The sequence below is a fragment of the Camarhynchus parvulus genome, chromosome 22 (assembly GCF_901933205.1).
Source record: "Camarhynchus parvulus chromosome 22, STF_HiC, whole genome shotgun sequence".
NCBI lineage: Eukaryota > Metazoa > Chordata > Aves > Passeriformes > Thraupidae > Camarhynchus > Camarhynchus parvulus.
The window spans coordinates 4,329,215-4,343,751 of NC_044592.1; the positions used below are offsets into that span (position 1 = coordinate 4,329,215).

The following is a 14,537-nucleotide window of genomic DNA, read 5'->3' on the forward strand; positions in this document are numbered from 1 at the left end:
ATGAGAAGTGTCCTGATCAGAAATTAATTCCCTGATCAGAACTGTCCTGATCAGAAATGCCCTGATTAGAAAATTCTCTGATTAGAAAATTCTGACTAGAAAATGCCCTGATCAGACATTCCTTGATCAGAAATTCCCTGACCAGTTTTATTCCTGCCCCCTCCCTCCAGACCTGGGCTGTCCTCATGGGCAGAGCTGCCTGGGAAGGGTTTCCTGCATGGAAAAAATCCCTAAAAGCCATTGAAGAGTGGGAACAGTGGAGGCAGGGAGGGAGCTGGGGTTTGGGATTGTCTGCAGGTTGTGCAGCTGAGCTCACAGGGCTGGGCAGCTGGGTTGGACCCTGGGTTTGGGCTGGAGGGGGATGAAATCTTGTCCCACCTCCTTTGCCATGGGCAGGGACCATCCTGCAGGTGTGATCTGAGCCTGGGATGGGAGTTTGGGAAGGATGGAAGCTGCTGGCCTGGCTCTGGCTGTTTCTGCTGCCCAGGGACATGCAGGAGCCCACGTGGCCCTGCAGGGCCCTGGGGATGCTGAACTTGGGGAGTTTGGGGACAAAGTGACCCCAGGGATGGGGTCTGCAGGGCTGGAGCTCAGCCTGGCACAGGAAAAGGCTCAGAGCAGGGAAGGTGCAAAGGTTCAGAGCAGGAGAGGGGAGCTGCTGCCAGCTGGGAGGAGGGGACAGGAGCCCCTGTCCAGGTCCCAGGGCGTGGAGCCACCAGCCAGGGAGGTGGCAGTGCCCATGGGGATGGCACACTGGGCACCCCCAGGTGTTTTATGGGTTTGACCCAAGGCTGGGCCAGGCCTGTGGACATCTGGGTGGGAATTTTGCTTTTCCCTGCCTGGTTGTAGCCCAGGTGGGGCTGGCCCTGCTCAGGAAGGCACCAGAGCTGGGATCAGCCTGGGTGAAACAGAGTTACCTGGGTTAACAGAATTACCTGGGTTAAACAGAATTCCTGGAGTTAAACAGGATTCCCAGGGTGAAACTGAATTACCAGGGTGAAATTGAATTACCAGGGTGAAACTGAATTCCTGGAGTTAAACAGGATTCCCAGGGTGAAATTGAATTACCAGGGTTAAACAGAGTTACCAGGGTGAAAACAGGATTCCCTGGGTTAAACAGAATTCCTGGAGTTAAACAGGATTCCCAGGATTAAATAGAATTCCCTGGGCCCAGCAGTGCCCCTGAGCTGGGGGCAGCTCTCAAGTGGAGCTGGGATCCTGCAGCATCTCCCAGAGCTGGCTGTGCCGTGCCAGTGTCACCCTCCAGGGAATGTCACCTCCAGGGAATGTCCCCTGTGTGCAGGGAGCCCCCAGGCCTGGCTGGGTGCTGGGTGCCCCTCCTGGGGACAGCTCTGTCCCCAAAGCCTGTGGCAGCCCCGGTGGCAGCTCCGTGCTCCCGTGCAGCCCCTGCTCTCAGCCCTGGCTGTTCTTTCTCTGTGCTTTGTTTTTGGTTCCAGTTCTAGCTGCACACGTAGAGTTGCCTTCCTTTGACCGAATGTTCGAATGTGAAATATTGTATATTTTAAAGTATTTACCCTATTTATATACTGTATGTTACTGTTAAATAAATATAAATTCCATTACCTGCGGGGGAGTTTCATTCAGCGCCGTGGGTGCTCCACGATTTCCAAACTCACATTCCCTATTCCCTGCCCTGTGCTCTCCTTCCCAAGGGATTTCCTGGAGAAAAATAATCAGCAATATTCAATATTCAGCAATGTTCAATAGTCAGCAACATTTAATATTCACAGCAATATTTACTATTCTGGAAAAATGCAGATTCCCTCTGCTTCCACCCCCATCCTGTGCCAACTTAATCAGCATTTTTAAACCTGGAAAAATGCAGATTTCCAGAGGGAATCCTGCTGTTCTCCTTGCCCAAGCTGGGGGTCCTGGGGTGTCCCAGGGCAGGTTTGGGGTGCCTGGGCTGAGCTCAGCTGAGCCCAGCTCTGGGCTCAGGCAGAGTTTCCGTTCAGGCCTCGTGACATCCTGCCCATGACACAGCTGAGAAGGGGCTGCTCCAGAGCCTGGCTGAGGAAAAAGGGAGCAAAATGTGCAGCTCCTTCAGCTGTCTGCAGAGTTCTAATTAAAATTTAAAAATTAAAAAATAAAAAATAAATTTAAAACGAAAATAAAAATTTAAATTTAAAATGAAAACGAAAAATAAAAAAGTAAAAATAAAAATCTAAATTTAAAATGAAAATAAAAATAAAAATTTAAATTTAAAATGAAAATGAAAAAAATTAAAATTAAAATTAAATTTAAAATTAAAAATGAAAATAAAGATTTAAATTTAAAATGAAAGTGAAAAAACTAAAAATTAAAATTAAATTTAAATTTAAAATAAAATCAAAACATTAAAATGAAACCATTTTAAAAAATATTAAAATGAAAAAATGAAATTGAGAATGAAAATTAAAATATTAAAATTAAAAACATTAAAATTAAGCCATTTAAAGAAATATTAAAATGATAAAGGAATTGTTCCTGGGAGGGTGGGCAGCCCTGGCACAGGTGCCCAGAGCAGCTGGGGCTGCCCTGGAGCCCTGGCAGTGCCCCAGGCCAGGCTGGAGCCCCCTGGGACAGTGGCAGGTGTCCCCCCATGGCAGGGGTGGCCCTGGGTGGGCTTTGAGCTCCCTCCCACCCACTCCACATCTCCACCACCCCTTGGTGCTCACCCCTCTGGCTTCCACGTCCTTTCCTCCCCGTTCCATCCCCATCTGGCTGCAAAGGAAAAGCCAAACCCAAAGCCCCGGTGCCACCCGGGGGTGCCCAGGACGGGCACAGGCGTCACCCCGAGCTCTGCCCCTCCCCAGGACGCCCCCAGGGCCCCGGGCTGGGCTGTTCCTGCTCGGGGCAGCTCTCCGAGCTCCAGGAGCCCACGCCGAGCTCCTGACAGCACTTCCTCAAATGCCCCGAGTAGCGCCCGGGGAGCGGCCCCGGGCTGGGCTGGCGGCCCCCGGGCTGGGCAGGGGACAGGGGGGCACCAGAGCGGGCACCAGCGGAGAGCACGGCTGGGCAAGCCAGGGCTGGGCAGGAAAGCAGGGCAGGAAAGGACTTTTATGGGGTTTTTGCTGCTCTCAGAGGCAGGAAGCTCGCTGGCAAACCAAGCCTCGCCGAGCCGCTGCTCTTGGTGGGGGGACCCCCACGGGACCGTCAGGGCTTGGTTCCAGCCCCTCTCCTAAACGAGCTCACCTTGAGGAAAGAGAAAAAAAAGAACTTTGCTGATCCAGCATGTCCCTCAAGCTGCCACGGAACTGGGATTTCAACCTGAAGATGGACGCTGCAAAAATAGGTACCGTGAGGGCTCCTCCGTGAGGGCTCCTCCGTGAGGGCTCCTTTGTGAGGGGTCCTGTGTGAGGGCTCCTTGGTGAGGGTTCCTTGGCGAAGGTTCCTCCATGAGGGTTCCTTCATGAGGGTTCCTTGGTGAGGGCCTCTCCGTGAGGGCCCCTCTGTGAAGGCTCCTCTGTGAGGGCTCCTCCATGAGGGCTCCTCTGTGAGGGCTCCTCCATGAGGGCTCCTCTGTGAGGGCTCCTCCATGAGGGTTCCTTGGTGAGGGTTCCTCCATGAGGGCTCCTCCATGAGGGTTCCTTGGTGCCCCTCCATGCCAGCAGGGCCCGGGCAGGCCTGGGGAGACCCTGAGCCTGAGCCCAGCTGAAATTTTGGCTCAGTGTCCCCCGGGTGCCACTTGAGAGACAGAGCAGATGATCTGCAAATGGTTTCCAAGAAGTGATTTGCAAATTTGTCAGCGAGGGATGCTGTGGGAGCAGGGGGACGGGGCTGCTGCCCCCCAAAACCCGAGTTTGGGGGGATTTAAACCACTCAGGTCCCTTCTGGTGGCACAAGGGCTCAGGCCCAGGCTGGAGGGGACAGCCTGGCCCTGGCTCAGGTGTCCCAGCCCCGCTGACATCAGTGCTGGGGAGCCCGCGGTGCCAGGGCTGTGGGAGGATTTAGGGGTGATCAGGGTGAGGTCAGGGAGGGGATTTAGGGGTGATGATGGTCAGGGAGGAGATTTAGGGCTGAGGATGTGGTCAGGGAGGGGCTGCAGAGCCCAGCCTGAGCCCAGGCCATCCAAAAATCCCCCCAGGGGCTGGGTTTGGCCCTGGAGCAGAGCTGGTCTTTGCCTGGCTGGATTTTCCCACACAGAAACTTGGATTTCTGTCTGAAGCCACTTTTCCCAGAGTGGCCGAGCCATTCTCTGCACACAGAGATGGAAGCCCCACATGAGACCTGGGACGGCCCAGAAACTGGAGCTCAGTGCCATCCCCACACTCTGGGGGAGAAATCCCCGTGGATTACCACAGAGGCATCCTGCACTCCTCATTCCTGGGATAATTAATATTGGTTTTGCCCAGAGCCTGTGGAGCAGCGGGTGAAGTCAAGTCAGAAAACAAGGCCAGGGCATGCCAAGGGTGCTGGGGAGCAGAGGGTGGGGATGGGCCGGAGGCTTGAGGCTTGTTGGTACCAGAAATTGCCTTTTTTTCAAGAAAATCTGCTTGTGGTGAAACCTCTGGTGCTTTTTGCAGCTTCCAGCTGCTGGATGAGCGTGACTTTGTGTGAGTTTGTGTGACTTTGTGTGAGTTTTTGTGTGAGTTTGTGTGAGTTTGTGTGAGTTTTTGTGTGAGTTTTTGTGTGAGTTTTTGTGTGAGTTTTTGTGTGACTCTGTGTGGCTTTGTGTGTTTGCACTGTCTCCGGGGCTGCTGTGGCTTCATTTGCAGAAATGTGAAAGTCACATTTGCAAATGTTTGCAATGTTTGCAGATTGCCACCGCCCTCCCTGGCTCCTCGTGGCCTGGGGACACTTCCCCTGCTCCCCCAGCCCTGCCTGGGGCAGCGTTTGGAGAACTGCAAAGAAATTGATTTCAGTGAAACAGAAATTCCCCGGTGAAACCCCGTTGATTTGTTTTTTATTGCAGTTCCCCAGCAATGGGGGTGCCAGGGGGGGCTCCTGCCCAGGCCAGTGGTGGCCCCGTGGCCTCTCCTGCCCTCCTGGTTCTGGGGCAGCTCTCCCTGCTGGGGGAGGAGGTTTTGGAGGAAATGCCCAACCCCAGATTCTGTTGGGGCAGGAAACACTCGGGGGGCTCCCCGAGAGGAGGAGGATCCTGGGGGATTTTGGGAGGGGACGTGGGGACACCCCCAAGGTGAAGATTGGAGCCCTGAGGGTTCTCCAGCTCAGGAAATCACGGTGTGCAGCCCCCGTTCCCTGCAGTTGTGCCTTTATTCTTGCCTTGCAGCCAAAAATGCAAACTCTGCCCAGCTGGGCTGGCTCTGGGGGGCTGCAGAGGCAAAAATGCCCCTGGAAGTGATCCCTGCCAGGCATTTGGGGATGCCCCAGGGCCGTGCCACCGGTGGGGCCACGCAAACAGGGGACAGGGACACTGCTCTGCCCAGTGCCCAACCCATGCTGCTGTTTTTCCATCCCTGGAGATTTTCCAGCCCCACAAGTGTGAGTTCTGCCCCACTGGGACCACCCCGGAGCAGAACTGGGACCTCCAAAGCCTTTGGGTCACTCTGCTGCCGCTGCTGCCCGGGCAGGGTGCAGAAACCCCACACTCCATGAAAATAACCCCAAAAAACACCCCCAGCCTTGCTTTTGCTCTCACTGGGAGTCAGTTGCTCCCACGCAGGCAAAAGGAAGCTCAGCCTGGCAGCCACTGCAGCCACTTCCTCTGCAAACAGGGCCGGGGCTCGGCAGAGCGCGGGGCCCCGAGCCTGGCCGTGTCCCTGTGTCCCCACTCTGTGTCCTTCTGTCCCCATACCCAGTGTCCCCACACCCGTGTCCTTCTGTCCCCACTCTGTGTCCTTCTGTCCCCATACCCAGTGTCCCCACACCTGTGTCCCTCTGTCCCCATACCCAGTGTCCCCACACCTGTGTCCCTCTGTCCCCATTGCCGTGTCCCCCCGTCCCCACACTCGTGTCCGTCTGTCCCCAGCGCGCTCCCGCAGTGTGATGACCGCGGATCCCGCAGCGCTGCCGCGGCCGGACAAGCTGGGCTGGCTGCGCAAGCAGCGCTCCATCGTTAGGAACTGGCAGCTGCGCTTCTTCGTGCTGCGCGGGCAGCAGCTGCTCTACTACAAGGACGAGGACGAGGCCAAGCCGCAGGTGGGGCCGGGACCCCCAAAGGGTTTGGGGCTGGGGAGGTGTCCCTGGAGGGGCTTTTCCCACCCAATCCGTTCTGGGATCCCATGATTCAATTAAATGGATTTTATTTTATTTTATTTTATTTTTATTTTATTTTATTTTATTTTATTTTATTTTATTTTATTTTATTTTATTTTGTTTTACTTTATTTTATTTTATTTTATTTTTAAAAAATATATTTTATTTTATTTCGCATTTTAGATTTTATTTTACTTTATTTGGTATATTTTATTTTATTTTATTTGAATTTATGTTATATTTTATTTTGTGTTTCAGATTTTATTTTACTTTATTTTATATTTAATTTTATTTTAATTTGTATTTTAGTTTTTATTTTATTTTACATTTAATTTTATTTTATTTTGTATTTTAAATTTTATTTAACTATTTTTTTCATTTTACTTTATTTTATTTTGTTTTGTATTTTATTTTATTTTCCCACCATTTTCTCCACGCCACAACTCACTTTTAGAGTACTCACCGCCTTTTTCTCCTTTGGAAAAATTCCAGGGAAAAGTCCCCTCTGCTGGAAAAGCTGTTCCCTCTACAAAATTTAAAAAGAAAATTAATAGGAGATGAGAAGTGAGACCAAAATAGGGAAGAGCAAAAAGAAGCGGTTTTCTCCTGATGAGAATCACTTCAGTGGAAAAAGTGGCATTTACCAAGTGCCCTTACTGCTTTAAAATCCCTGTAGTGCATCTCCACAAATACATCTGTGTATATATACACAAATATATCTGTATATATATAAAATATATATATATATACACGAGTATATATATATATGTGAATATATCTGTGCACATATATACACTAATATATCTGTATATATTTATACACGAGTATAGATGTACAGATATATATTTATACAAATATATCTGTATATGTGTATTTGTACACTAATATATCTATATTTATACAGGAGTATAGATGTATAGATATATACACACACACAAGTATATCTGTGTATATATATACATGAATATATATGTATATATATATACATGAATTTATCTATATATATACATACAAATATATTTGCATATGTATATATACACAGGAGTATATCTGTATATCTATATACACACAGGAATACATACATACATATATATATATCCACGAGTATATCTGTGTGTATATATATATATATATATACACAAGAATATATGTGTGTATACATATATATATATAAGAATATATGTGTGTGTATATATATATATATATAAGAATATATGTGTATATATATATATCTGTATAAACTCCGGCCTCTACTCTGTCCTAGGGCTGCCTGGCTCTCCAGGGGAGCTCCATCAACGTGCTGGCCACCAACCCCGAGGAAGGAGGGAAATTCATCTTTGAGATCATCCCAGGTGAGGGCACCCCACTCTGCTCTGGAAGTGTGGTTTTTCTGCTCTTTAAATGACTATTTTCTGCCCTGTAAATGTGGGTTTTTTCCTGCCCAGTAAATGGGTATTTTCTGCTCTCTACATGAGTGTTTTCTGCCCAGTAAATGTGTTTTTGTGTCCCGCAGGAGTGGCCGGCGAGCAGCCGCGGGCGGGGCAGGAGCCCTGCGTGCTCATGGCCAGCTCGCAGGCGGAGCTGGAGGAGTGGGTGAAATCCCTGCGGAGGGCGCTGGGCTCGGCCTCGGGAGGTAAAACCAGGAATTTCTGTCCTGGGAATGCAGCTAGAGGGGGGTTTGGCTCAGAAATCCCTAAAAATGGGGCTGCAGTGCTGAGGGGAGCCAGGGATGAACATTTCTGGGCTGGCTTCATCTTCCTCTTCAACCTCCTTTCTCACCCTGAAAATGTTCTTGAGAAAAGCTCCCATTCAGGGATAAAGCCTTGAAAAAATGTTGGTTTTCACCTGCCAAGCTCCTCACTTTGCTTTTCCCCTGCCTTTTCTTGCCCAGCCCATCCTTCCTGTGAATTCTGTGAGTTCTGTGAATTCCATCCTTTCTGCCCCCATTTTTCTGGGCTGGAAAGGGATGGGTTTGTCTGAGCTGGGAGATGGGAGAAAGGTTTTTGCCTGGAATGGGAGATGAGAGAAAGGTTTTGCCTGGAATGGGAGATGAGAGAAAGGTTTTTGCCTGGAATAGGAGATGGGGGAAAGGTTTTGCCTGAAATGGGAGATGAGAGAAAGGTTTTTGCCTGGAATGGGAGATGAGAGAAAGGTTTTGCCTGGAATGGGAGATGGGAGAGGGGTTTTACTCCCTTTTCCTTGGTTCTCCACCCCTGTGAATGCAGTGAGGAGAACTGCAGACGCTTTATGTGAAGTTCAGAGTTTTGTACCAGCCCAGAGTGTGGAAACCCCAAAGCCACACCCTGAGCTGAGCCCCGGTGTCCCCAGGGGTGTTCGGGCAGTGCCTGGCACAGACCATGGCCCAGGAGCAGAGGTTTGGGCAGCACCTGGTGCCCTTGGTGGTGCAGAAGAGCGCCGAGTTCATCCTGGAGCACGGCGTGGCCGAGGAGGGAATCTTCCGCCTGCCCGGCCAGGACAGCCTGGTCCGGCAGCTCCGCGATGCCTTCGACGCCGGGGAGAGACCCTCCTTCAGCAGGTGACACTGCTGCCCCCATCCCAGCCCCAGCTGCAGGGAAACACAGCCAGGGCCACCCCCTGAGCCCTGCAGGAACCAGGAACCCTCCAGAGGGGTGTCAGGGGGAGAGGGGATCCAGCAGGAACCTTCCAGAAGGGATCGAGGAGGAGAAAGAATTCAGAAAGGCTTGAGGAAGGGAGGGGATCCAGCAGGAACCTTCCAGAAGGGCTTGGGGAGGCAAGAGGAACCTTCCAGAAGGGTTTTACCTGGAATGGGGAGCTGGGAGAAAGGTTTTCTTGGGATGGGAGATGGGAGAAAGGTTTTGCTCCCTTTTCCTTGGTTCTCCATCCCTGTGAACGCAGGGACAAGAGCCAGGGTGGTGCTGCAGAACTGCAGCTCCCACTGGTTAAACGTGGGTGAAGAAAAGAGATTTTGGGTTCCCAAAGCAGGGCAGGGAGGTTGAGGCTAAATGTGGGCGAAGAAAAGAGATTTTAGGTTCCCAAAGCAGGGCAGGGAGGTTGAGGCAATCCCTGAGCCGGGCCCTGCTGGCTCTGAGTGTCCCTTTGTCCCTGCAGGGACACCGATGTCCACACCGTGGCCTCCCTGCTCAAGCTGTACCTGCGGGAGCTGCCGGAGCCCGTGGTGCCCTGGCTGCAGTACGAGGATTTCCTGCTCTGTGGGCAGGCTCTGGAGGCTGACGAGACAAAGGTAGAGCTGCTTTTGTTTTCCTCTTCCCGGCCTTAAAATCAGTTTCAGTGCCAGGACACGCTCTGAGCTGCAGGGGCCAAGGGCACACAGCAAGGCTTTGGAATCTTCGGAGAGAAAAAGGGAAAAAATTAAAAAGAAAAACTGCCCCAAAGCCAGTGGGGTTTTCCCAGCTTGGCCACAGGGGTTTGTGAATTTTAAAGCTTCAATTTCTGCTTCTCTTTGGGGTTAAAAATGTTCTGAATGTCCACAAGAAGCTCGGGGAGATGAGGCAGGATCAGCTCTTCCCAGAGCTCGGGCCGGGTTGGGGGGGACCCCGCTCCTGCTGGGGCTGCCCCTCCTTGCTGAGCCCTGCAGGACATCCCATGGAGAGATGGAGCTCCAAGGGGAGCAAACCAGAGAACCAGAGTCGTGGAATACCTGAGTTTGGAAAAGATCCCCAAGATCATCAACCAGCACCCCCAGGGTCACCCTGAGTGCCACCACACGTGTTGGGAGCTGTCCCAGGGCTGGGGACACGGGGAGACCCCACACAGGCATGGCTGGAGTGAGCAGGAGCAGTTCTTGGGTCCTGTGAACCCTGCTGGAGCTGTTTTTCACCATGCAGGGCCACCAGGAGCTCCTGAAGCAGCTGTCCCTCCTCCCCAGAGACAACTACAACCTCCTGAGCTACATCTGCAGGTCAGTGCCCTGCACGGGCCAGGGGCAGCTCAGCTTTGGTGCTGGGGAGCAGAAATGGCACCCCAGGGATGAGCCCTCCAGGCAGAGCCTCCCTAAGCTGTGCTCTGCTTCCCTTTGAGCCACCAGGTCCTGGTTTTGGTGGAGGAGAATTCCAGCCCCTGGGATAAACCCCCTGGGAATGTCTGAGCATGAATCCCCACCCTCAAAGTCACCCATAAATCCCTGGGAATCCAAACCAGGTGTAGCTTTCCTGGACAAAAGCCCTGTGCACCAAAACCTCCAGGTTTCACCAGGGTGGGATGTGAGGAGGCCATTCCCTTCCTTCCTGAGCTGTTTCCAAGGGGAGCAGCTCCTCTTTTATTCTGGCACCAGTTCAGTCCTGAGGGTTCCTGTCCTTGTCACTGAGAGGAGGAGCTGGGAGCATGGATCAGGATTTCTTCACCACGATTTTTTGCCAAATCCCACCTCTGAAATGTGAAATGTTTGCTGTGGAATCCTGGCAGGTTTCTCTATGAAATCCAACTGAGCTCCAGCGTCAACAAGATGAGTGTGGACAACCTGGCCACAGTGATGGGGGTGAACCTGATCAGGCCCAGGGTGGAGGACCCTGCAGTCATCATGAGAGGTAAAAGGGACCCCTGGAGCGATTTCATATCCTGGAGGATATGGAATATTTTCAGGCATATGGAGTAATTTCAATATCCTGGAGGATATGGAATATTTTCAGGCATATGGAGTAATTTCAGTATCCCAGAGGATATTTGAGTTTTGAGGCATTCACAGCCTCACAATTGAAGATTTTCAGTGGTGGAGCTGAAAGAAAGGCAGAAATGTGCCCGGGCACAGGGCAGAGTGAAGCTGTGTGTTTGTTGGGCTGTAAATGTGTTTGTGGTGACAAAAACCCCCTCAGGAACTGACAAAGTGACAAAACCTCCCCTCATGGAGTTCAGCAGGCTCAGGGAATTGCTGAGGTCATCTCTGAGCTGCTCAGAGCAGGAAGGTGTAAAATCCTTCTGAGAAATGTGGGTGCTCCTTTGCTTTTATGTTGGATTATATATATATATTTTTTTTACTTAGAGATGGGATAACTGAGAGTTGTTTTAAAATTTTTATTCTAATTTTAGTCTTATGTGAAGGGAGATAACATAGATGTTATAATTTATGTTGTTACAATTAGAAGTTAATTATTTTTTAATGACAATATATTATAAGTGTTTTTTGCTTTATTAGTTTTAGTTACACTATGTTGTAAATGTTTTAAAGTCAATAATTTAAAATTACTTTTTGTGGATCTTGTTATAAAGTATTTTTTAATTTTTTAGTTCTATATTTATATTTATATTTATATCTAAATATAAATATATATATTTATATCTATATAAATGGATATTTCTAATTATTTATATTTATAATTTTAGCTCTATTTTAAAATATTTATATTTTTAGCTCTATTTTTTAAAAAGTATTTAGTCTTATTTGTAAGGCTATTTTTTGAAACTTATTTCCAGTTGAATTTTTTTCAAGATTTCTCTTATTTTATGGCATTTTTAAGTCACTTAAGGTTTGTATGTAGATGTACACTCTGTGAGTCTTCTGTCAGGTTTTCCACAAACCCATTTCCCACACTTTTACTCACTCCATTAACTTCATTTGGCTTTATGATCCCGCTCATTTTCTGCTCCACCTCCCTTTCAGCCAGCACAAGCCCTGGGGGTGGCAGGAGGGTCCCTGGCTCTGCCCTGATGCTCTCTGCTCCCCCAGGCACGCCCCAGGTGCAGAAGGTGATGACAGTGATGATCAGTGACCACCAGAAGCTCTTCCCCCCCTCCAAGGACGTGCCTCCCTCCCCGCCTGCCCCCAAAAACGAGAAGAAAGCTCCTGTCCCTCGCAGCTCCGTGGGCTGGGGGGCTGCAGAGGACCCCCGGGGCTCCACCCCGAGGCAGATGGTAAGGCTGGGTTTATTCAATAAATAAATGAATTAACCTACGTTCGTTAAACGTGTGGTTAATTGTGGCAGGCGCTGACAGGTCAGAGAGCCCTAAAAGCATTTGCTATTTTTGGGTTCAAAAGCTGTGTCTGTCACCCCTGGAATATTTACATCAGGAAAATGATGTAGATAAACTTCCCCCTTTCCTGTGGAAAATCTGCTGCTCTGGGGAATATGAAAACTCCCAAAGCTTTTTGGCCCTAGCACATGAAACCTTTCCAGCTCAGGCTGGTGAGGGGAAAACACTGAGGGTTAAAGGCTTTTCTTCAAAGGGATCCGTGCAAAAATCATAAATTTGGTGCAATTCAAAGTGGGTTCTAATGGAAAAGTGTGGCCAGCATGTTCCAGTGTGCCCTTTGTAAAGCTCTGTGCCCTGGCTGCCCCAGGGCTCTGTTTTGCAGAGGGATCACCCCAATTTCAGCAGCAGCCCTGGCCCAGCTGCCACCTCGAGCGTCCCTGGGGAGGACCCAGAGCCCACAGCCACGCTGGGAACATGGAAAACTCAGCCAAGGAAAAGAACCCAGACTTTACCCAGCAGGAAATCCTTCCTGGCAGCCCCGGGGGACAAGGGCAGGAGTGATGTCCTCACCAGTGACTTCTGGAAGAGCAGCCCACGCCCCTGGCCAGCGAGGGACACAAGAGAACATTGTCCCACGATCTCTTTAAGCTGCTGGACCTGCACAGGGCTGCAAGCTGTGACAGCAACGTGGCAGAGAGCGGGGAGGGCAGCGGCTCCAGCCCCAGCCCTGCCAGCAGCGCCTCTGAGAAGGAATTCCTGCCCTGCTTCAGCCCCTGCCACGAGCCAAAGGAGCCTGGCAGCCCCAGCAGCAGCCCTGCTGAGGAGCCCAGAGCTGAGCAGGACAGCAGGGAGTTCCTGCAGGGCCTCATCCACAAGCTGGAGAAGGATTTGGAGGAGCAGAGGAGTGACTACGAGGGGCAGGTGGAAAGGTAACGGCAGGAGCAGCTCGTGCTGAGACAGCAAACACGGCAGATCATTCACCAGCAGGTCATGCAGGATGTCATAGCAGTGATCCATGATAAAACACAGCTGTTAGCAGGCAAATCAGTGTGCTGCACTGCCCGAGCTGTGGGTGGTGGATGATTCCAACATCAGTGCTCCATAGCTCTCACACACCATTCAGTGGCACTGCAGTGTTCCTGCAGTCCTGTGCACAGTTCCTGTCATAATTCTGTTATTGCCCTGAGACTGGACCATCAGACTCTCCAGAGTTCAGCTGCAGCATTATTAACCATGGGCTCTAACCATCAGCCCCGCATATTGTTATTATATTACCATTATTATCCCATTATCAATACACACAGATCACATTTATTGATTTATTGGATTGAATTGTGTGGCCACTGAAGGGCTCAGGGCAGCACCTCTGGCTTGTTTTGGTGCTGAGGGAGTCTGAGGTCAGATTCCCTGAGAGCCAAATGATTTCCCAGCCCTTTTCCAACCCAACCCAACCCAATCCAATCCTTTCATGCTCTGTTTCCCTTTGCAGCCTCCAGAAGGAAAACTACGAGGTGTGGGCCAGGGTGGTGAGGCTGAACCAGGAGCTGGAGCAGGAGAAGAAGAGGAGTGGGGAGCTGGAGCTGAGGCTGAAGAACGCAGAGCGCTCGCGGGAGGAGCTGGAGAAGAAAACCAGGATGCTCGAGGAGGAGACAAAAAACTTAACTAAAGCCACGAGTCAAACTGGTGCCAAAACCAACTAGGAGAAGACACCCAGCTTTTCACAGACACCAAATGCAGCTGCAGGAATGCTCAGGAATTGCAGGTTCAGAGCCAGGGACTTGTATTGTGCAGGGTCCTGCTCCTGCCCACAGGCCAGGGGGGAGGAAGGAGAGCAGAGCTCAGAGGCTGGTTCATGCTCTGAACCAAGAAATGTCAGAAATATCCTTTAGCTTCTTTTGGGTGTGTTTATTTCAACTTTTCTGTCAGCTGCTCAGGTTACCTGGAGAACAGGCCAACACTTCCTGCTGCTCAGCCAGGATTGCCCTCAGAAGTTTGGGCTCTGGACCCATTGTGCCTTCACAGGAAGGAACAGAAGTGTCCCTCCTCCAGCTGCCTGTCTGAGATACCCAAGGCAAAGCCTCCATGGATCCACAGCGTCTGCCACCACTTCACAGCTGCCATTCCCGAGTCTTTCCTGTGATTTAGATGACCTTGACAGAGCTGCTTCAGCGTTTATTTAATTTTTTACCTCTGCAAGAAGCTCCTCAGCAATGTGAGCGTGAGCCATTAGGGAGAAACGTCTCCGTCCAGCATCGTGAACATCTGGGCTGGAAATGCCACGCGCTCCTTTCTGCGAAGATCAAAAGTGTGAAGAGGCCAATAATTCCTTCACAGCAGACTGGAATGACGTGCAAAGGCTTGGCTGAGGCTCAGAAATCCCCACGATTAGGACAAGTGCGTTATTTAAAATAAACTGCGCATTCCTGCGCTTCCGCTCCGATAGGCAGAACAACCCCTGGCTGCAGGATCAC

At 50.4% G+C, this 14,537-nt stretch overlaps 1 protein-coding gene across 1 annotated transcript; it reads left to right on the top strand.

Moving 5' to 3' along the window:
• Positions 1 to 2,893: 2,893 nt before the first annotated feature.
• On the top strand, positions 2,894 to 13,994 carry ARHGAP25 (Rho GTPase activating protein 25). The gene is given in 12 exon segments (XM_030964276.1): positions 2,894 to 3,295; positions 5,933 to 6,102; positions 7,424 to 7,511; positions 7,673 to 7,792; positions 8,488 to 8,695; positions 9,250 to 9,382; positions 9,987 to 10,060; positions 10,564 to 10,685; positions 11,822 to 12,006; positions 12,449 to 12,656; positions 12,659 to 12,995; positions 13,556 to 13,994. Coding segments are annotated over 12 exon segments (1,917 nt in total). The 5' UTR covers positions 2,894 to 3,234; the 3' UTR covers positions 13,767 to 13,994.
• The last annotated feature ends 543 nt before the right edge of the window (positions 13,995 to 14,537 follow it).